The 23630-nt window shown below is 31.8% G+C and overlaps 2 protein-coding genes and 1 long non-coding RNA gene across 4 annotated transcripts; all 3 read right to left on the reverse strand.

Moving 5' to 3' along the window:
• Positions 1-4: 4 nt before the first annotated feature.
• LOC25482552 (putative UDP-glucose glucosyltransferase) lies at positions 5-1724 on the reverse strand. The gene has a single exon (XM_013611133.3). It carries the CDS (start codon positions 1651-1653, stop codon positions 217-219), a length of 1437 nt encoding a protein of 478 aa, XP_013466587.1. The 5' UTR covers positions 1654-1724; the 3' UTR covers positions 5-216.
• A 1862-nt stretch (positions 1725-3586) lies between these two features.
• Positions 3587-15481, reverse strand: LOC25482553 (cleavage and polyadenylation specificity factor subunit 3-II). Of its 2 annotated transcripts, none has more exons than XM_013611134.3 (13): positions 15299-15481; positions 15039-15216; positions 14874-14946; positions 13482-13599; positions 12960-13033; positions 11554-11690; positions 10731-10794; positions 9057-9122; positions 8286-8355; positions 7714-7818; positions 6448-6589; positions 5626-5722; positions 3587-4614 (listed from the first exon to the last, which is right to left on the reverse strand). In XM_013611134.3, exons 1-13 carry the CDS (start codon positions 15321-15323, stop codon positions 4159-4161), a joined length of 1605 nt encoding a protein of 534 aa, XP_013466588.1. In that variant the 5' UTR covers positions 15324-15481; the 3' UTR covers positions 3587-4158. The 2 variants fall into 2 exon arrangements, with proteins under 2 accessions (XP_013466588.1, XP_024637573.1); XM_024781805.2 differs by having other exon boundaries at positions 15039-15235; positions 15299-15477.
• A 4353-nt stretch (positions 15482-19834) lies between these two features.
• LOC112419286 (uncharacterized) lies at positions 19835-21681 on the reverse strand. The gene is made up of 3 exons (XR_003009482.2): positions 21201-21681; positions 21063-21115; positions 19835-20000 (listed from the first exon to the last, which is right to left on the reverse strand). It is a non-coding gene; the product is annotated as an uncharacterized lncRNA (long non-coding RNA).
• Positions 21682-23630: the final 1949 nt, after the last annotated feature.

The raw sequence follows: 23630 nt of genomic DNA on the forward strand, positions 1-23630 counted from the left end.
ATTCAACGACCTCTTTATATGATATATCATGCCAAAGTTGATTAATAATGGTAGCTTATATTTAAATTTTAAGATTTTTTTGTTTTAAAATGACTTACAAAGGTCCCTAAAAAAAATGACTTACAAAGGGACACGGTGACCATATCCCAACAAATCATGGAATCATAGTACTGAATCATTTATGTTTCCACGATGTTAGAAAAATCCTAATTATTATTATTGTGCAATCATTTTGATTTTCTTAATGTCTTCCAAAAATTCATCAAGATTCCGATCAGAGGATCCACCAATGGCCACTGCTTCCTCAGCCTTTTTCTTCCACTTTATTGCATTTTTCTTCAAATCCTCAGCTTTTTCCCCTATTGTTGCTTCTAATAAGCACTTTTTCACCTCATCTCTTGTTACAAATTTATTTTCAATCATACCATAACCCAATCTAATCCCTACACCAAAAACATCTACCAAAAACTTTGCATTTGTGACTTGATCACCCCATGCTGGAAATGTCAACATTGGAACACCTAAACTAAGTGCCTCTATTGAAGAATTCCAACCACAATGTGTTATGAAACATACCAATGAAGGATGAGCCAATACTTCTTCTTGTGGACTCCATTTCACAACTTTTCCTCTCTCATTTGTTTCCTCTAAGAACCCATTTGGCAAAACATGTTCTTTTAGCCCTACTTCCTTAGGAGGTGGTTTTAGTACCCACAAAAATGATACTTGAGAATCTAATAACCCATATGCTATTTCATTCACTTGTTCTTGTGGAAGGTACACAATAGTCCCAAAAGAAATATAAACCACAGAATCTTTTGGCTTTGTGTTTAGCCACTCTATAATATTACAATCATCACTCTTAACAAAATCTCCACGAATATTACTTGCACCTTTAATATTTGGATTTTTAAACAATGGACCAATAGGTCTTATGTGGATGGATTTTTTTGTAATATAGTCAATGAAATCATGTTCTAGTTCTTCATAGGTTTCTACTAAAACACAAAACACTTTAGATAAATTCTTAAACTGTTCTAAGATGAGTGTCCCTAGAAATGGATATGGACTAAAAGGATGAAGAAAATCTGGGATTTCATTGTATTTAAGGACTTGAAAAGGTAATTGAACATCAATATAAGGTTCTTTTTCCAAAGGAAAATGTACCAGTTTGTTGAAATAGTTATAGTAAGCAGCAAAAACTGCAGTGGATTGAACCCATAATAAAACAGAAGGAATACCATGTTCATGAGCTACATCACAAACCCAAGGAACAAAAGGATTGTTTATGATACAAGAAATTGGTTTGTTTGACTCAACATGATTCTTGATCATTTGAGACAAAAAAGGTTTCCCAAAAAGTTTTAGTTGTTCTATGTAGCCACAAAGATTTGCCCTAATAGGATCATCATCTTGTAAACCATCATCAAAGAACTCAAAAGTGAGAGAACCATTACCTATTGATGTGACTGATTTTTCAACGATGTTGTTAACCGTTTGTATGTCTTTGCCAGCTTTCTTTGTTGTGATGAAGATGACAGAAGCACCCTTTGCAGCAAGACACTTTGCTAATCTAAGAAGAGGGTTTATGTGTCCTTGTCCTGGAAAAGAGATAAGAAGTATATGTATATGAATGGGAGCTTCTGATTCCATTTTCTTTTTCTTTGGTGGATACTTTAGACAAGACTTTAATTTAATAGTAGTTGTAGCATGGGAATATACTTTCAATTCCATTTTATGAACGATATATTAACAACATTTATTGTTGCTACTTGCTCTCATTAGAAATAGAAAGTTGTAAGCATTTTCTCAAGATAAAATTATATGTCGTTCGGTTCGGTTCGGTTCGATTTTAGATAACTAGTTCATAAAGACGATATGATTCAATTTAATGCGATTTATTTTGAATCGATTTTTAGAAAAATGGTTATAAATGTACGATAAAATATAATATATTATAAATTAATATTATGGGAAAAAATTATTGATTATTTTTTAAACATGTAACCTAATAAAAAAGAATAAATTAAACTAATAAATAGTATTAAAATAATTATAAACCAACAAACAATATATTTATGTAATATAATACAAACATAAAAGATTTTAAAAAAGTTTAAAATGCATGTATGTGCCTCTCAAAAAAATGTATGCACGTGGTTTGGTCCGTTTTGGATTTAGTATATAAATATGTAACAGGTTTGCCAATAAATTATCAGTAATTGTTTGTCCTTGTCCATTTACTGCTAGGAAGACAATGAATTAATTATTTTTGACAGAGAAGGACGATGAAATTAATCATATTGGTCTTTGTCCTTTATTTATTCTTGTGGACTCTATTTTACCACATTTCTTTTCCCACTTGTTCCTCCTGCAAGAACACCTCTAGACATGTGGTAGTATTAAATAGTGTGTTTAAATAGTGTGTTTAAAACTGAATCAACTCGATAGAAAATCATAGATCAAACGAACACCTATAGAAAACCACAAATCAAATCAAATTAACTCAAATTTAAAATTGTGAAAAATCATGTTTGGTTTAAATGTATTTGAACAAATTTAGTTTCCGGTTTTTATTTTGTCAACCGAATTAAACCGACTTATACCATTAATTAATTAGAATCAGGATCCGTTGACACCAGGTGTCAACAGATTCGTTGACACTAAATCTCAATCATTTATTTTATTTGATCAAAGGCTCATATGTTTCTATATGGTGTGTATCCTTTTTCCCAATTACATACTATTATTTTATTAAATCCTTGAGCTGTAATCGAAAACAACATTGGTGATACTCTTCTCTTTAAACAAATTGTTATCATGTGACATGTGCCAGATTCACGATTTCTATATGGTATGCACCCTTTACCTCAATTTCTATATGGTGTGCACCCTATTTTCAATTCCAGATTTTCATAATTGAAACCAATAATTAATGTTTTAGATGAAGATGTTACTAAATGAAATTAAATAATTTGTATTATTATTATTGTGAAGGAATTCCACCATTTGATTCAATTAAATTGTTAAATATAAGTTTTTATTAGGGTGACGAGAAACAAGAGATCTACGAAATTGGGATCAAATTAAGGAATTGGATTTGAGTAGGCAAGAAAGACGATCAAACTATGATTGCAGATTATTTGGGTAGTTTCTTTGGGATGATTCTCAACAATTCATAAAATGATTGAATTGGGAAGAGTAAATTGAATGAGCTGTTTCGTCTACACGATGATCAATCCGTTTCCGGCGGTGAAAAACTCAGGCCTCTCTTTTGACGTGGTGGATTTCAGAAGAAAAGGGTAAAGATAGTGTAAAAAGAATGATAAAGTATCACATGACATTGTTTAATGAATCAATTGAAGCCTTTAGATTAAACTGAATCAACGGTTAGGATTTGGTGTCAACGGATCCTGTCTCAATTAATTAATTTCTCCATTTGATCTTATCCTCTTAAGTAAAAAAAATCAACAGGTGCAGCATTTCAATCATATACAGAATGCAGTCTTTTTGGACATTAAAACCAAATTGAAATGTTTTGTTAAAAAAAATATCAAAATGAAATACGATTCATTGAAAAACAATATAGCGCCTATAAATAATTCTTGATTTAACCCAATTAAATATCTAAATAATACTACAAACATTATCTAGAATTCAAAAATCATCCAATATAACACAATTTCCTTTCTCCAGCATCATAAACACAAGAGCCTAAATTATGAGCACATAGTTTCTGAATCTTGTTAATCCAGACAGCAAAACACTACAAAATGCTCTATAAGCCTATTCTCAATCAAGTTCCTTGCAAAGAAATGCATAATAATTCTAACTCATGCTGTTCTGTTTAACTGATTATCATTCCATCTGGTGCTCTGTTAATTCATATCCATAACTCAGAGCTCTACAATGCTAAATTAGTTTTCTTGCAACCTTTCATATTCACAGTTTGCTTTGGTTGTACAGTGGAAGATTTCCTAAAACAATAATGCTTCAAAAGAGAGATGCGCGGAATTACTATATTAGCAGATATTCTCCAAAATGTTAACTGTTTCCCTCGAGATCAGTCACCACAAAGCTTTGAATGTAAGAACATAAGTCAAGAGATCTTGTTAGTTAAGCAATATATTGTATCACTACCATTTACCAATATGTAAACTAAACCTCGTGCTTCTTTTCGTCCAACATGAGCAAAATTTCATCTTCGTGTACAATCTTTGCCTTTTTATTATTATTATTCTCCATGACCAAAACTCCATCTGCTACTCTTTCATCTTCAACTTGAAGTTCAGGTGTTAAGTTTCTGTCTATAAGAGTAGAGTTACATGTGTCCATTGAACTGCATTTCTGAAACTTGAAATTTGGATTCAAGCAGTTTTTTGTGAAAGTGTCGGAGGCTTCTGCATTTACGTACTGAGTTGAAGAAATGGTTACGATTTCGTTGTTTGCAGGATGGGAACACGGAATCCCCAATTCAGAATCAATTCTTTCTTTTAGAGAAACCATCTTAGGCTTATCACCATGCACTAGCATAACATGCTTTGGGGAGAGAAATTTTACAAGATCCATTATCCCTTTAGAGTCAGTGTGAGCACTAAAAGCCAACTGATGAATCTGTCAATTTAAGACAAAATACAAAATTATTTGAGAAACTAAATGAGCATGACTCGATTACCTTCCACGTCCCACCAGTCTACTGTTTTTCCTTTTTTTCTTAAATAAATTGTTAGCTTATAAAAACAAAGATTACCTTCCATGTCAGTTTGTACTATACATTTTTTAACTAATTTTATATACAATTTAGAGTACCCCTGACTAGATCTCCAACAGATCAGTGTTGCCATATAAGTCTTCTGAAGAATTTCTGTCACCAAATTAGTCCCTCAAAGATTGAAAGATATAGTATAGTCACTTGGTCCTTGTATCATCACTTTAAAGTATCCTTATGGACACAATTTGTAACAACGGCGTATTTTGAGGACCGACACGGCGACACTTCAATCTTTAACGGACTAATCTGGTGGCAACAATATCTAAATGGCTGAAGTGGCGATGTATCTTGATCTTGGGACAATCATATTGACATTTAACTCTTAAATTTACTTTCTAACTATATGGATTTATTAGGATTCATGCATCTCAAGATTTGAAAAAAAAAATTATTTCAATAGTATTAAAATATATATCTCTTATTCCAAAAGCGCTCAAGTCTTCTATTCAATTCTGTGATAAATGGAGAACTTCAGTAAGCGGCACAAGCATTAGCTGAAATGGAGCATAAATTTTTTTAAAAACCTATTTTCACCCTGTACTCCAATGTTTAAGCAATAGAGGTTTTTGTTTTATCTATCCAACAAACAATCAACATAAGAAATATGGTTTCAGATGTATTCTTGTTCTCAAGTCAAGTCAGTTCAAACCCATTGCACCAAACTCATGAACTTAGACTAGTATAATCTGTGAAAGTAAAGAGGTATTAGTTTCCAGCTTTTTAATTTACTTATTTTGATCAGTAGGCTGATTTATTTACTCGTATATGCTGCTGCTGGTACTTATTTTCTTGATGAATTGTTTGCACAGAAGATAAATTTCCTTGTAAATAAAAGGGTAGGAGATAAAATGTACCTGGCAACGCACATCTATCTGGGTATCGGGATCTGTATCAACTTTGGTGGGCTTACCTGACGTTAATCTATGCCCTACAGTTCCAGCCATACAATACCTACAAAACCAACACGGAACTGAATTTATAAAAAAAAAAAAAAAAAAAAACTGATATGCATATATATTAAAATAATAAGATTAATGTATACATAAAGAAAAATAATACTAGGGAAAAGACAAAAGGAATGGGGAAAGGGAACAAACCAAACCTTCATTTAGTTTTTCTCATTGGCAGCCAATAAGATTGACACAAATGAGGCATTCACGCATATTTTTCTTAAAAATGAAAATCGTATATTGAAGAGACAAGAAAAGAAATGGGGAAAGGGAGCATCTCTATGCACACAGTATTGACACACTGTAGAAAGATCAAGAGAGAACAAACCAAATCTTCATTGAAGTTAGTGTGACGGGCAACCAATAATATCCACAACAATGACACATTTAAGCCCCCAAAACCCCAAATTTCCAGACTAATAAGGAAAGCCCTTGTTCTAGAAGCATCACAAAATGGTAACAACTTTTCAAGTGCCTAGTGAAGGCATGTCCCCTATGTTGCCACAAAAACAGCAAACTATCCGTACCAAGTCATCAAGCAATCAAAATACACTTGACTACTAGGTAGCAGATTTAAAATAGTTTCATACCCATATACTTTTATATGTGATACACCAATTGTGGAGGACATTTATCTGCATTTTGTTCATCTTCTATCTAATCGCCATAGCTACTATAAAAGTAAAAAAGGAAAGAAGTAAAGAAAAAGAATATAAATGGGCATACCCAGGCAAAGCGACAAGATTTTTTTCTGAAGGTGCCCAGTGCTTGAAAACTTCAAGTGAAAATCCACCAATTAGCATCCCAGGAGTGGCAAAGAGAACACAAGGACCAGGAGCATCTAACATAGACCTCTCAAATTTGTGAACTGCAGCATCCAAACCAGGAGAGTGAGACATAGAACATTATCAGATGATACGTTTTTACACAACAAATTATACCTCCGTTCTCGGCTATTATAGCATGCAATAAAAAAAAAAATATGACTAGATTATATTAAGTTCTTTTCTTTATAAGTAAATTTAATTTGGAGCACAATTTTACATATACTCCAATAGAACTTAAAAGCATTTTTCTTCAATTTTTCACCTCCTGACCTGGAACATGAATATATGTTTTATTAGATTAAAGATCAGGGATTTAATGACGAAGGACTTGGACATTTTTCTCAACACTCTTCAGCTTGTTCATCAAAGTTAGAGGGCACACCACACCATCATTATATCACATATTTAAACACAAAAGAAAACATCTCCTCAAAAACTAAACCAATTTACTAAAGCTTTTTTCTTCTTTTTCAAAATATTTAAAATTGTCAGCGCCAGATATGAAAATATCTATCGTTCTGTACCAGATCTACTCAAGCATTTGTAAAAAGTGCAATATAGATGACATGCCTAATGAGGTGGCCGACATACTTCCTCTCTTGTAATTTTATAGATGCCTAATGCCTAATGAAGTGATGCAATCATCCATTCAGCTTTGACCTTCTAGGGTACTATTGACAGCTGCCAGTCAACTATCATTATTTTAGCCACAAAGTCGACTAAGTTACCCCATAACATATAAATCCTTCGCCTGCATCACTTACTATCAATATTTCTAATCTTTCAAATTCAACGAGCCCCCAAACCCCCCTTTTGTGCTGTCTGGAAACTTGTGTTTTTCACCTTAAATCTCATAATCATTTAGCAAAGTAATTTATTTATACCAACTAACTGTAAAGGCTGTTGAATATAAAGAACATCTCTAACCACAAGAATGCTCGAACACAAGGCTTTGTATAACAGAATAATGGAATTGCTACATTTTTTTTGTTGTTAGAAAAATGGAATTGCATGTGAAGATGACTGGGAATTATAACATTGTTTGATCCACCAGTTCCAACTAGTGGGAAAAATGCTTGGTGATTGTTGTTTCATGCATAGATGTGACTTCACACGTGAAATAAAATTTTGAAATTTCAGAGAACTTTATAGATAAAAATATCACCATTCTTAAAATCAAATGCATTATGTGTGGAGTATGTGTCTTTAATCTTCTGGCTTGTCCAACCTATAAGCATCTTGTGATACGTATTAGCTTGAATAGTTAATCCTGGAAGAAAAAAAATCCATATTCAAATAGTTAGTAGAATTAATATGTAACACAAATAACAAGAAGTACACCAGTATGAAGATATACAGCTCAGAAGTCACATAAAACCAAGGCACCAAAAAATAACTTTATTGCTATGTCCGAGCCTAAATCAATGATGAAAATTAAAAATTCATAGGCGTCACATATAACCAAGGTACATTCCGTGTTGTTAGTATCACAATAGCCCTCCACTTCTGTCTTTTATTTTTGAAAATTGAAGCAGGTTTTTTGTTACGTACTCTATTTACAAGATTTCATATGTTGTCATTCCTTTAGCATCAGAACACAATTCAATGTCAAAAACAAGATAACCCCCTAAAGCAAAGTTTCGGTGTAGTATTTGAATGTGAAAGAGAAAAAAGCATGTGATAATATTTGGCATAAATAAGTGTATCTGTAAACCAGGGATGCTAGCTAATTCAAACCTGATGAGAAGTAGATAGGAACCTTCAAATTCATGCGCTCCCAGTAGTCATCCAACAAAATACGTAGTTCCTACATATCATAATAACTTGGTGAATATACAACAACCTTGTGACATCTTGATCCATGTTTTGAATTTTGATACCGAAACGGGTCACTGAACGAGAATCCTAAGTAGTTCACTTCATGGTTCATTAATCCAACCTTGGTCATAATGGATTGAAGAAAAATGTATTTTGTGCGGTTAAAATGAAAACTAAATAGAGATTAACTTCAAAAATATCATATCTCCAAACATTGAAAAAATATCAATATCATTTTTTTTTTGGTAATAATATCGATGTCTATTTTAATTTTACTTAATTAATTTAGTAACTATATTAAGATATTTGGATAAGCTTCTATAGAAGTTCTACAAAGTCTATATTATAAAAGCACTGTTCGGTAAATCCATTTTTGATGACCTGTAAAAGGCTAATTAAAGAAAAAGGAAGGGATATTATCAACATTATAAATGATGAACTGTGGAAACAATAACTTGCCAGAAATCCAGCATAAAACATTAAGGACAGCATTAAGAAAGATCTCCCAGAAAAGATACGCACAAATGCACATCAAAAGAAGTTACACTAATCTCTCTCCCACCTACTTTTCCTCCCCCTCGTGTTGTCCCTTTGAAAGAGCGTTTAGGGATAGGAAGGGCAGAAGCTCAACATGAAATCATTATATGCAATAATTTATTCTACAGTCATTAGCTAAAGCAAACAGAATACCTGAGCTCTTCCAAGAGCAAATGTTGGAATAAGCACCTTTCCTCCGCCAGAAACACATTTATGAACCTAAATCAATTAATTTGAAATTTAGTATCCAACATAAGAGTAATTGTAGATCAGTGTACTGGGATCAAAAGTAAATCATAAAGTAAAAGAAACACAAGCATAAAATTCAAAATGAAAAAATAAAATAAAAAACAAATTAAATTTGTAACTTGATTTTTATGCTTATTGAAGCTAACAGAGCAGTTATGTATTCTTTCTTCCAAATTAAAACAAGGACTCGTCATTTAAGAACAAAGAAATGCTAATGATGTCAAGATATCGAACATAGAAATTAATTATAACAAACTTCACTGAATAAAATCCTTTAGATTTAATTTAAATAAAAGCGCTATAAATCTTAAATACTGGATCCTTGAAAATATTTTGGTTTTAGTTTGATATGTTAAGACAGCATAATAGAAAAGCCACAAACAAATCTTGGCACTAGCACACAGGAGGAGTACAATAACAAAAACTATGAGCTAAATCTTGATTAAAAAACCTAAAAAATATAATAAAAATGGAGACAAATGAAAAGATGATAGCATAGGATAAGATCTTGATCCCTCCTAAAACAATACAAGGGGACTGCAGGAAAATGTATATACTGACATAATTAGCCAACCAAACTTCCAGACTATCCATTATATGGGCTTGTAACTAGTACCAAAATTCCTTTTCCTCATTTCTCAACTCTCTCTACAACTACAACAAAACAAACATAAAAAAAACCTAAAACACTAGAGTCAATGGCATGTTTGGTTTCAAAGAAACATTTTATGCTTTTACTTTTTGTTTTCACTATTAATAACAAAATTGTCACATGACTCAGTTCCCTGTTTTCATAGATTTGTAGAGGAAATAGTGATTGGAAAAAGAATTGATTTCACCATTTCTACACATCTTTCAAAACAAACAACAGTGAAACTGAAAACAAGGTTAAAGTTTTGTAATCTAAATGAAAATAAAAAACGTTTTCTCGGATCAAATAAACTTGGTCCAAATATTCTAATAAAGTTGTTGGACAACCCCATTAAACAGTTATAGATAACTAATAGACTTGGATAGTTACAGAGGGTAGGATACCACAGTATGTGCAAATAATAGAAGAGAGGAGAGGAGGAGGGTAAACTAGTAGTTTGGGAAAGAATTGGGGTCTTAGACAACAACAAAACAATCAAGACCCAATAGAAGAAAAGAGATGTCAGCGAAGTAAAATGAGTTTTTTCTAGGTCACAGTAGAAGCGTCCCTGGACAACGCTGCGTGGAAGTTGCACCTACAGGTTCATAATGATATCATGAGGTACAGACACTCAAAGATCTAGAGTCTATATTGTAATCAAGGGATATTTTCCCCTATTTCTTTGTAATAACTATCATATGTCCAACAAAATGCACCAAATAGGAGCAAAATGGCAAAAATCCAGAGCACCATTCCTTCTTTACTTCGGTCAAAACATGAACTCTCTAAAATACCAAAGGTCAACTTCAAATATAACTAAGGACAGGTCAATGGAAAGTGAGATCAACAATACTTCTACTTCAAAAATTTCTGATATAAAATAAGGTACCAAATTAAATAAACACTTCTAGTTCAGTTTCTTTGAAGCAAGTTTTGAAAATACATACGGCTTTGAGGAATTCCCTCTCTCGAGCGTATTTTGAATCACGTATCGTAGTTGCATAAGTGGATCTGAAATGAGATTTTTAGAGTCATATCAGAAGCGAGTCCAAGAAAATCCTTCTTATAACAACAAGCAGTGAGTGCAAAACAGATACTTGCATTTGAAACCATAATGAACCATTATTAAATATTGAAGAAACACCTAAAATGCATATGAAGGTTGCTGGACCTTGTAAGTTGTAAACATAACAATGGCAATATAATTTGCAAAATTTGACACTCCTATGTTCAATTATACAAATTAGGGTAGAAAGCAAAACAAGATTAACAAATTAAGGTGGAAAATACATTTAATTGAAAAAAATGAAATTGGTTAAATAAAGTAAAATGAGGGCACAAGAAGTGATCTCATAGCCACTTGGTTATGTAGGAGTGAAAATATGGTTTGGTGATTTGAGGAAGGAACATAAAGGTTGAAGTAGTAAGGATGTCATGAGTTCAACTTGCTCTGCTAACAAAATAACAACTAACATTTCTCATTCAAAAAAAAAAAATTATACAGTCACTTCACTTGATCATTAATGTTTTGATAGCATAGCATGTAAGGACCAACTTTCCAAAAATCTAACTAGTTAGGGGCAGACCAATGATTGGTTCATATTTCTAACAATAACATAAACATGTAAATAAATCATCGAGATATGAACCAATACAATTAGTATACCCTATAAACAATAAACATGTAAAAGATATCATTTATAGCCTTCAATACAACGTTGAAGATATCATTATAAGACAGATTTACACAATCAATGATGTTCTTCTTACTCAGTTATAAGAAGGTCAAGTCGTAGTCGATCAATTTGAGCCGCTCCTAGGTGTCTATCTGGTGTCATATTGTAGTCTCCTGTATAAACCATTTCTGCGTCTCCCACTTTAACATAGAACATTGCAGCTCCAATAACCTTAACAATTTAAAATAAAAATAGGCTGAATGGTCAAATAAGAGTACTAAAATAACAATTCAAGGTATAGAAAGAACAAAAACGATTCATACAAGATAGATATAACAGCAAAAGTAACCTGAATTACAAAATATTAATGTCAAAAACATCCTCGTATAAAATTATGAGTTATCTTACAAGCAACGCTACTTCACATGGCAGGAGTAATAATGCTAAGGTTGGGCTATCAGGTATGATATATATTATTCATGTATCAGTTCAGTCTGTGACGTGGGTAGATGAAGTGAAGAGCTTCAATAGCTCAGTGGTTATGCTTAAGTTTAACTAAAAGATCAGGAATCAGACATATGATGGAACTAGATGATATGGAAATTGAGGGACAACTTTTGAGATCAAGAACAGAATTAACCATTCCAGTGTTTCACAATATTGAAGGACAACATTCATCCCAAAATTACTGTATACTCCCTCCAGACTTTATTGTAAGCAAAAGTAGGTCAAAGAAAGTTGATGTATTTGTACATCAACAATCACTAACATACAAACATTTGCCATTCCAAAAAAAAAAATTGTACATCGATTTTCTTTGACCTAGTTTTGCTTATAATTAAGGCCAGAGGGAGTGTGTGTGTGTGTGTGTTAAGTAAGAGTCGACTATCTTATCACACTGTTTTTAAATAATAATTTCTTTTCAGAGTTGTAGTCTTGTAACACTGCTGAAAGGGAACATTGGTACATCAGTTGAAATTGTCACCATGTGACTGAAAAGGAATAAGTTCACCTAATGGATTAACCTCTTGCAAATACAAGGTAAGATGGCCTCGTATATACCCACATAATGTGTCCAACACTTACCCGAACCTTGCAGATAGGAGTTTCAGAGAACCAAGTTCTCTTCAGCAGTTATGGTATTTGCAGGTGCAAAATCAAAAGATCTCCCAACTGGACTAAATCGGGAAATAAATGTTCAGGACTAGTTTGCATTGCTATTTTTCTTCTGCTATCTAAACTATTTAAAGTTTAAACCCTAATCTTGAATGATACTCGACACGTTCAGTTAGAACTCTGAGAATCCTACCCCTTCCAGACTTTCAACAAGACTCTTTCATCGCATTCTGTTTATGTGATGTATGGTTTCTGATTTGACAATTTTTTCAGCATCTAATACTCACAAGAACTCCTATGGTGAGAAAATAACCAAAATACCAGGTGTTAAATCTATTACTGCAAAGGAAATACGAGTTCATTGATGAAGTTCACAAGCCTTACATGTCCTGCATAATATGCACGTATCTGCAGGTCTTCATCTACTTGCACAGTCTGCTTCAAATCTACGGCAATAACTGTTTACAGGAATCAAATCAAATTAGAACAAGTATAATCAAGATATAAAATTGAGATGCTAATGTCAGAGGTGTGGTGATTTTGGGTGGGAAACTGATGTGTTCAAAAGTTTAAAACACACACCAAACTACTGATTGAGCATAGCAGAATCTTCTTTAAAATTCACACAAAAATGTAAACCGTGTAATCCTAGTTTCTCTCTCCCGACATAAACAATTACGAAGAAGAAAAAAAACTGAAATGACATTTATAGACCAGAAAAATAATATTTATCCTACATTAAAATCCTTGTGCACAGTAGCTACATAGAATTCTAACTTAAACATGGTCATAAGCAACTATGCCAGCCACAGTATACATCATGTATCTTGCATTCCTAGGTAACATGTCTTATCTAACTCAAACCAACATATAGATACTGCAAAGGAAAAGAGAATCCTATTTTACCTTTCTTCATGCACTCAGCAATATGATCAGAAGTGAATTGTTCTTCCTCACCCCGACGATCAACCATCACTTTTCGATAATCTTCCAACATCAGAGGAGACAAAGCTTTTGTTGGGTACTGCTTAAAATCAAATACAAGTCAAGCTAAATTTATTATCGTGGAATCACAGCCAAAGAGACAGTGCTTAGACATTCAAAGCACCATAAGCAATGACTGGAACGGCGTCCATCAAGCAAAAATTATAACATGATTATATGCATATGTAGTTGAAATCATCCAACAAATGTTAAAGTACAACAACAACCACAATTAACCACCAACGTTTTTCTGCCCGTTATTTCCTTCCTTGGATAAGTTTGAAATTTAATCAAGAATACCCTTCTCTACGAGATACTTTCCTATTTAATTAATTTAAGGGTTTCTTTAACCTGTTAAACTTAGCATTACTTTTTACTTTTTTCGATCCAAAGCCGCACGTTCAGGAAACATTGCATAAAGGTTTCGCATTCTTTTCTCATGCCAAAAATGTCCAACAAAGGCTACATTTAGTTTATTTTCTGTTTTCATTTCCATTATATTTGATTTTACTAATACAAATAATTACAAGACACTAATAAGGGATTATTTTGTTAATTTTAACATCTCCTTTCACACAATCATCAAAACATACAAAGAACAAAGTCTTACTTTCATGACAATTAGTAAACAACAATATTATTTACAAAAAAAATAAAAATAAAAAAATAAGTAATTAGCAACTAACTTGAAATCAAAAACAAAGATTGCATAACAGTACATGCATTCCACCAAGGGCATGCCTGGATTAGCTTATTTGAGTTTATCCACAACAAAAGCACTGCTGTGATTATTTTATTTGATAGAGCTTATGGAAACAACTTATGACATATCCATAAACTATTTTCCTAAGCTCTACATGATAGCTTGAAACCAATTTGTAGTTTATATAAAAACAATTTGATTTGATTTTATCTTTTGCTATAAAAATAGCTTATACCTAAACACTTAAATGATTAATTAAGTTGTTTATCCAAACATGGCCCAAGTTGAGTAACATCTAAGAACTTTTAGTACAAAAAAGCATTTTACTTATCAAAAACATATCAACCAAAAATAATAATAAAAATAAATCAACAACACATCATATAGTGTCAAACGAGAAGTGTCGGGAACACTCTCTTTCCAACGCTCACTATTTTATCAGGTGAAATCAATGTGGGTCTCACACTTAAGACATGGGAGCCGCATAAAATGGTGGGTCTTATATTGATTTCATCGAATAAAAGAGAGTATTAGAGCAAGCATTGAAAAGAGAGTGTTCATAGCATTACATTGAGTTAGACATTTCATCAAACAGGTAATAGGCGACCCACCGTCATATAAACCGGTCCACTATACCCACAAACTTCAGTGAAGTAAGCCAATGCTCCAACATGATCCAAGTGACTGCACCAACATCAATAACAACAACGTCAAAAAATAATTAAAAAAAACTATACATTAAAAAAAATAAATGAACAAATGAATGATGAATTTACAAATGAGTGATGATAATGCAGTCAAGAGCATCATTGAAATTTCCAGAATCTGAAATCTTTTTGAAATCCGGATAACGACTGTGATCAGTGTGACGCATATGCATGCCACAATCGAACATGATTCTCTTTCCATTGATTTTAACTATTACACAGCTTTTTCCAACTTCTTGACCAGCACCTGCACACGTTAGTTGAAACTGATAACTGTAAAATGATTCGATTGTAGCATATAGAATGAAGCAAGGAAGGAAAATATATACCTAAAACTAGAACTTCGATTGTCATTGATGATGTAATGGTTGCACAGCACTTGCAGGAGAAGAAGTAGTGCAGTGAGCTATATGCACTCTCTTCAAAAAGTATTCAACCTCCAAACCTGCGTTTTCTTCTCTAAACGTGAGTCTCGTTTTTGCTGTGATATTTTGGATAGAAGAAAACGTGAATCTACACAAACATATTTCTTCTTAAAACAAAGACTCATGTAAATTAATATTATTTTAAAATAAATTTGTGAAGCAATAAAAATCCAATTATGATTTTAGATAAGTTTAAATAATTATCTAAAATAAGAAAGAGATATTTAGTTTTATATATAATAAAAAGGATAATTTGAGTCAAACTATCCAAATTAAATGAACTCATAAGAATCACTTTTAAAATAGTATATTCAAATATAAATCAATTCACATTCAACTCACTTTTAACCAAAATTAATTCTTTCAAACTCAATTTTTATGGACACTATACCAATAAGTACGTGTTTGGTTCCACGTTCCGATGGACTAAACGTACGTTTACAGTGGTTTAAAGTGCTTTTGATGGTTAAAGTAATGTTTGGTTACCCATATCTAAAATCGATTCTCCATCCTAAAATCGATTCTAAGAAAAGCTACTCCTTGTAGCTTCTGGCTTCTGGCCACAATTGATTCTCTAATATAAAGAAAAGATCAAGCATGGTTTGTCTTAATTTCTCACTTTACTCTTTCAAACCCAGTTCAAACTTTGAAAGTTAAAATTCAAAGAAGAGGAGAAAGAAAATTAAAATGTATACTAAAAACCATTGAAAATTTATATAATATAAAAGCAAAGATTTGATTTTTCTACTTGGCTGTGCTAGTGCTCCACTGTCGATGGTGTTTCAGCGCATACCCTTCTCAAGGTTAGGGAAGACGGAAATTTGGAATATATTCTTAGTTTAGATATAATAATAGTCAGGAGACATAGGACAATTTTTTTTTTTTTTGATAACGCTAGAAATTCAAATAAAAGTCAGGAGAAGCCTGAACCGCATACAAACCAATTCAAACAAAACAAAAAACAATCTCAGAACTCAGAAACAAACAGAAAATCTCAGGTCACATCTAATCTAGTGTAAGGTAATCCAAGCCTATCTCTTAACAGAAGGTGGGATATGAAAGGAGGTGGAGAAGGCCACAACTGTGTGTAGTAGTATAGAGAAAGTCCTTGTCCATGCTTAGCAAGTGCATCAGCCACCATGTTTCCCTCCCTAAGGATATGAACACAGAACAAGAAATGTTATGACAAAAATCCCAGCAATTTTGCCACCTAGCTCGCATCTGCCAAGGGACTCCAAAACCTTTATTGAAAGCATTGACAACTTTGAGGGAATCAGTCTCCAAACACAATATGTTTAAAAGTTTAATTAACTTAAAGCAGAAAAGTAATTTTGTTAGTTTTTTTTCTTTTTTTAAAGTTATTTGTTAGCTAATATAATATATAACTTCTTTTTTTTTTTTTTAAGGAATAATATATAACTTAATTACACAGCTTTTTCCAACTTCTTGGCCAGCGCCTGCATATTTGGTTGAAATTGATAACCGTAAAAGAGATTCGATTGTAGCATAAAATGAACGACGGAAAATATATACCTAAAACTAGAGTTTTGATTTTCATTGATGATGTAATGGTTGCACAACACTTGCAGAAGAAGTAGTGCAATGAGTGAGCTATATTACATGCACTTACTTCTTTTTCCTTAACTCGTTCAAAAGTTGCGTTCAAGGGGACCATTCAAATAGGCGTTTAGTTGCAATTGTGATTTACTGTAGTCACAAAGTCAATGAAAAGATAGTCATCCGATCAAATCAATGGTGAAGATACACGGTTTGAAAAGTGAAAACTCAACACTGCATCTCAGGCTACCTCAGTCGCGGCACAACACACAACCACCTTTACCAATGTCAATCTTTGTTGAATATTGCATTCACGAAACAATTAGCCTAGAATTCATTTGAATCAGAGACAAGTGAATCGATTATTGAGAGGGAGAAGAGAGGACTGAAAAGCCGAAAGATTAATTGTCGGAACGGGGATTGAACCATAGTGGAAACCAACAGGTCTGAGAGAGGCGATTTCTAACCGGAATTTGCTGAGTTTGACAACAACGACGTTGCCGTCGGAACTTACCTCAAACAACAATAAAAAATCCTTTAAAAATTTATGTGATGCGGTGTATATAGTGTGAATGCATCGTCGTCAGAGAGGTGGACACAAGGAGAAAGAAAGTATGTTTGAAGATTCCATCGCAGGTGTTTTGACGATATGTGGGTTTTCACTTTTTAGTATCCAGTGTGTTGTTGATTTAGGGTGGAAAAGTTACCAACATAGTTAAGCTCACGAGCACATTAATCAACTAGTAAATGACCCGTGCGAATGCGATAATTATACGAAAAATAATTAGATTGTGAATATTGTAGAATGTTTATAGATATTAAAAGAAAATCATAGGTATTGATGTAATGTTTCTTTTAAATATTTTTTCTTATATATACAAAAATTTGTTAAATAGTTGAGTCACACCAATTATGAATTTTATTTGCTTATATATACAAAAAAACAATTTTTTATGTAAATATATGAAAAAGTTTACATGATAAAATTTTGAAAAACTCATTACTATTTTCAAAATCAAAATTAATGCAGTGTTTCTATTAAATAACTTTTTATTTATATGCAAAAGATTATTCAATATTTGCATCGCACCCGTTGCAGATTTTTTGTACTTATATATGCATAAACAAAGTTTTATATACACATATAAGAAAGTCAATTTGATAAGACTTTGGAAACTTATCACTATTTTCAAAATATCAATATTAATGTAGTGTATTTATTAAGAAAATATATATTTTATATTTAAAACACCATTAAATATTGAAAAACACCGTTAATATTTAAATTGCACTCGTTGAAGATTTTATATACTTATTTATGCACAAGAAAAAATTTATGTATCGATATGTAATAGTTGATATGATAAAATTTTGAAAACAAGTGACTATTTTCAAAATATCAACATTAATGCAATGTTTCTATTAATTAAATTTCTACTTTAAATGAAAAACACCGTTCAATGTATAAACCGCTCTCTTTGCAGATTTTAAATGTTTATATCTGCATAAACAAATTTTATATACATATATGAAAAAGTGTATATGATAAAATATTGAAAACTTATGATTATTTTCAATATATAAAGAGATACATTGAAAAAATAAAGAGATACATAGAGTATTGTGTGCTCAAAAGCTTCTACAAGAGATGTATGCTACTCGTCCTTGTCCCCTAATGTCAACACTTATAATTCTTTTGTGAATCATTTGTTTAAACATAAGCATATTCAGGATGTTAAGACATTGATAAGAACAATGGAGGGCTCATGCAGATGTATTCACACAAAATATCCTAATTAATGGGCTTCTTAAGATTGATAAGTTGAAAGATACGCAATCAGTTCTTGATGATATTTTGATGAGAGAAGGTTTTATGGATGTCATCACCTATAATATAATGATTAATGGCATGTGCAAACTGAATATGTGTGAGGAGGCAATAAATTTGTTCACTAAAATGGAAATAAGGGTTGCAAGACGAATCTTATTACGTTCGAGATACTCATCCATGCTCTATGTGAGAAAAATGAAAACAAAAATGCAACATAACTTCTTTTTTAAATGCGCGCAAGAGGGCAATTGTGCAACTGCATCAGCTCACCCTTGAATTTAAAGTAGGAATTTCGTTTTGAAAAATGTTTAATCAAAATTTATAGTGGAAAACAAAGTTGTGGGCTTATGAAAATTGCCTGAAGTCTTTATCACTAGTCACGTATATTTTGTTTCATTTATTTCTACTTGAAATCTCCATCTTTTCTCTATGACTTTGGATACAATGATGTTGTTTAGTAAGTTGTAGTTTGTTTGTCTTATTAAAAAAAAATTGCACATCATAGTATGCAACATGGTGTCATGATGATTTTGTTTGTTAGGTGGACTCAATCAGTAAAGGTTTTGACAAAAGGGTGACAAAAAAACATTCTCATGCAATATACCTAGCTTTGTCATGATCTTTTATTTCCCTTTTTTTTCTCGTATGTTGTTAAGTGAAAATTATGATCTACGAGTAAAAAAATATTTAAATGTAAATATAGTTAATGTAAATAATGTTTTTTTAAGAAAATATTAATATTGTTATGGTTTAAATCAAAAGATTGATTTGTCTATTCTAGCTTTTCGAAAATAAATATTTCAGGTATTAATTTCAGTCTCGACAGGATTAAAGTTTTTATACGTTTTCCATCTTTTAAATAAATATTTATTTTACCACGAACAAGTTGTCTCTTTGACTTGAATATTCAACATACTCAGTAAGCGTTGTTCGGCATAAAATACACACCAATTCTTCGTCATATACTGACATTATCTCGAGTATATACAAAGCAACTTTACAAAATCGAAAAATCATGTCATGATTATCGTCAACATATGATTTCCCAAAACAGAAAGTTGTATAAGCGCTGCATAGGAATAAAATAGTTTTAACAATCTATATTGTTCAAAAGAAATTATTTGTACTTAAACCTGGACTTCACTTCCTTCGTCAAATGAAGCATTCTTCTCCAATCTTCCAATTTCTCATAAGAAATTGCAACAACACACGATATTCCTGTTGTAACATTTTTTACAACCAAATTGAAAAATTTATCAACATATATCTCACTCATTTCAATTATAAACATTTTCTTCTTTCTGTAAGGTTTTTCAAAAGCTTTAATGTCTCGTCATTTAAACTTTATAATATAGAATACGTAAGGTTTTTAGTACACTAGATATCACTTCAATACAACCAATACACACCATGTAAGTTTTAATTAAATCCGTGGTTAAACCTTCAAGCTTATGATCGATAACTTCGAGCCACTTTGTAATAGTTGTTATTGTTCCATATAAGAAGTTCACAGATTTATTTGTTCATAATCAAATTGAGATTGGGTAGGTGTTGAAGGAGGAATATTTTATTTATGATAGCGGAATGAGGTGGTTGTAAACTAAAGAATGTATATTTAGCTTTGTAAGAGTTGATATTGCTTCATCTAAGAAGTTTATAAACTTCCTTGCTAATGGTCGATTTGAAACTGGGTAGGTGTATGAAGAGGAATGTTTTATGTCTGATAGCGAAATAGGTGGTTGTAAACTAGAGAATATATACTTAGCGAATCAGAGTTTGCAATTCATTGCAATGTTGAAGGAAAGAAACATATGTTATTTGAATAATACTGTTTGTAAACTATAGTTTACTTCTACCATGTATGAGGTGTATATTTTTTGTTTAGGGTTAAGTTTCTGTTTTTGCGTCTGTTTTTCACTCATTTAATTTTATGATAAGCACTCAATCCTTCCAACCTAGCATATCACACAAATTTCTCAAATGAGACTTATTAATCAACTATCAATAACTTTATATCATTACATTTCATTTTTTTAATATAAAAAGTGGGTCCCATTTAAGATTGGGGTCTTAAGTGAGACATGAGTCTTATAAGACTCCAAATTAATTAAATTGTTTAGCATATGATATGTTTGTTATTATTAGTTTTATGGGTACAATTTTGTACAAGTAACAACAGTCCATCATCCTTCACAGATAAACACATCATATGCAAACATCAACACTTAAAAAGCCTAAGTTCAATCTTAAACACGTGTATCCAAGATTCAAAGTTATTACCTTTGAGCGAAGAATGTTCGAAATTGTGTCCATATCTACAGGCTGCTTAGACGCTGTGATGCGGTAAATCGGATTGGGAAAAAAATACATTAGCTATAACAAAACAAAGATGTTATTTAAATAAGCGGCAATATTTACCTAATAGGTTTTTCAAGATCGTAATCGTGGATGTTTGTGACTGCCAAACCAGCAATGTTATTTCCTACATCCATTGCAAGGAAATTAGCTCGAACCCCGCTGAAGTTTTGTCTTATGTATTGAGTGATCTCCGGCTTGGTAAGCAATTGCCTCATGCTTAAATCCCAAAAAACTAAGAAAAAAAAATCAAAATTTAGATATATAGTTTTTTCCTGAAACATCAAACTTACAACATGAATCTATCTTTTCTAATCAGTTCATATTCTATAAATTATTTGGCAAACAATTTTATTTCAATTTTTTTTCTTTCGTTTCTTTTTTGTTTTTTTCATTTTAAATCATTCTAAACATGAAAAACAGTTAAAGGGACCAAACGAAACTGAAATCAAATGCATTTACTCTCTAAAGTCATTTCACCCCACTAACTTCCTTTTCGTTATGCCTTATAGATAAAGAGTTTGTTTTAATAACATGGAACAAAAAAAAATAGGTTTACAAACATAGGCACAAGAGAAGAGAACACAAAAAGTGATAAACACAAAAAGGTGTTCGTATTAGATCATTTTTCTTAAATCTCTAAAAAGAATTCCAGATTCTAATAATATAAAGTTTATTGTAGTTGAAACAGATCCACCCTAAAAGTGATAAACATAAAGCTGAAATCTCAAAATACAAAGAAATCATGATCTTATTATCAAAAAGCCAAAAAAATAAAAAATAAAACAAGTTTAAACATAGGGCACAAGAGAAGAGAACACAAAAAGTAAAAATTTGACGAAACACAAGCAGAAAGTTCACAACATGAAGATGCATGCAAAAACAACAACAACATGAACACAGGAGGAGGAATATTTTATTTATAATAAAAGGAGGTGGTTGTAAACTAAATAATGTATATTTAGCAAATCGGAGTTTGCAATTATTTGAATAATGGAACCATCCATAGCACTGTTAAAGGAAAGAAACACAAATTATTTAAATACTAGTGTTTTTGTAAACTATAGTTTACTTCTACCGCATATGGTGTGTGTGTCTTTTTGTTTTAGGTTATGTTTCTGTTTTTGCATCTGTTTTTCCCGTCTTCTCCATTTTTTATTTTATTTTATTTCTTCAATTTTTCTCTCCAACTCGTATTCTTCAAATAATAACTAACACATATATTTTGCTTTTTGTTTATGATTTTACAGGTACCATTGTTGTTCTTGAACAAAGCACATCTTTATGGTATGTATGATTTTCTTCATATTTTCAGGTCGTTTGTTTTCCTTTGTGGAATATGATGTTGTGAAAATGATAATGTTTGTGTGTTTTGAAGTTGTTTGATTCATGATTTAGTACAAAAAATTAATGTATTGTGAGTAAAAAAATGTGTGAATGTGTATATAGTTAAACCAAAAATCTGATTTATGTTTTAAGTGAGTACAATCCATTCAAACATTCGGTTAAAATATTTTTTTGATCAAACACACTGTGCGAAAATAAATATTTCAGGTTTTAATATAGGTCTCTATAAGATTAAAGTTTTTATTGTACAAAAAAAAGATTAAAGTTTTTATACGTTTTCCATCTCTTAAATAAATATTTATTTTATCGTGAACAAGTTTTCTCTTTGAATTGAATATTCAGCATACTCCGTAAGTGTTGTTTGGCAAAAAGTGCACATCACATCTTCATCATATATTGACATTTTCTCGAATAAATACAAAGCAACTTTACTTAATCGAAAAACAATGACATGATTAACGTCAACATTTGATCTCCTGAAATAGTAAGCTGTATCAGCGTGTCATAGACATGGAATAACTTCAACAGTGTATAGCGATCAAAAGGAATAATTTTTACATAAACCAGAGCTTCACTTCTTTAATCAAATGAATCATTCTTCTGCTGTCTTCTAATTTCTCACAAGAAATTGCAGCAACACACGATATTAGTGTCACAACAATTCTTACAACAAAACTAGGAAATTTATATATATATATATTTCGGGGAGAAACACTTTCTTCTTTCCTGGAAGGCTCTCCAAAAGCTTTAATGTCTTGTCTTTGGCCAGCTAGAATCGATCACAATCCTCAAAGGACTCGTGCCATTTGAACTTTGTAATATAGAATATGTGAGGTTTTTAGTACACAAGAGATCACTTCAACACAATCAATACACACCATGTAGGTTTTAATCAAATCGGTGATTAAACCTCCAAGCTTATGATCGATAACTTCGAGCCGCTTTGTAAGAGTTGGTATTGCTTCATCTAAGAAGTTCATAAACTTCCTTGCTAATGGTCGAATTGAGATTGGGTAGGTGTATGAAGAGGAATGTTTTATTTCTGATAGCGAAATAGGTGGTTGTAAACTAGATAATATATACTTAGCGAATCAGAGTTGGCAATTCATTGCAATGTTGAAGGAAAGAAGCATATGTTATTTGAAT

Source organism: Medicago truncatula, chromosome 1, assembly GCF_003473485.1.
Source record: "Medicago truncatula cultivar Jemalong A17 chromosome 1, MtrunA17r5.0-ANR, whole genome shotgun sequence".
In the NCBI taxonomy this organism is placed as follows: Eukaryota; Viridiplantae; Streptophyta; class Magnoliopsida; order Fabales; family Fabaceae; genus Medicago; species Medicago truncatula.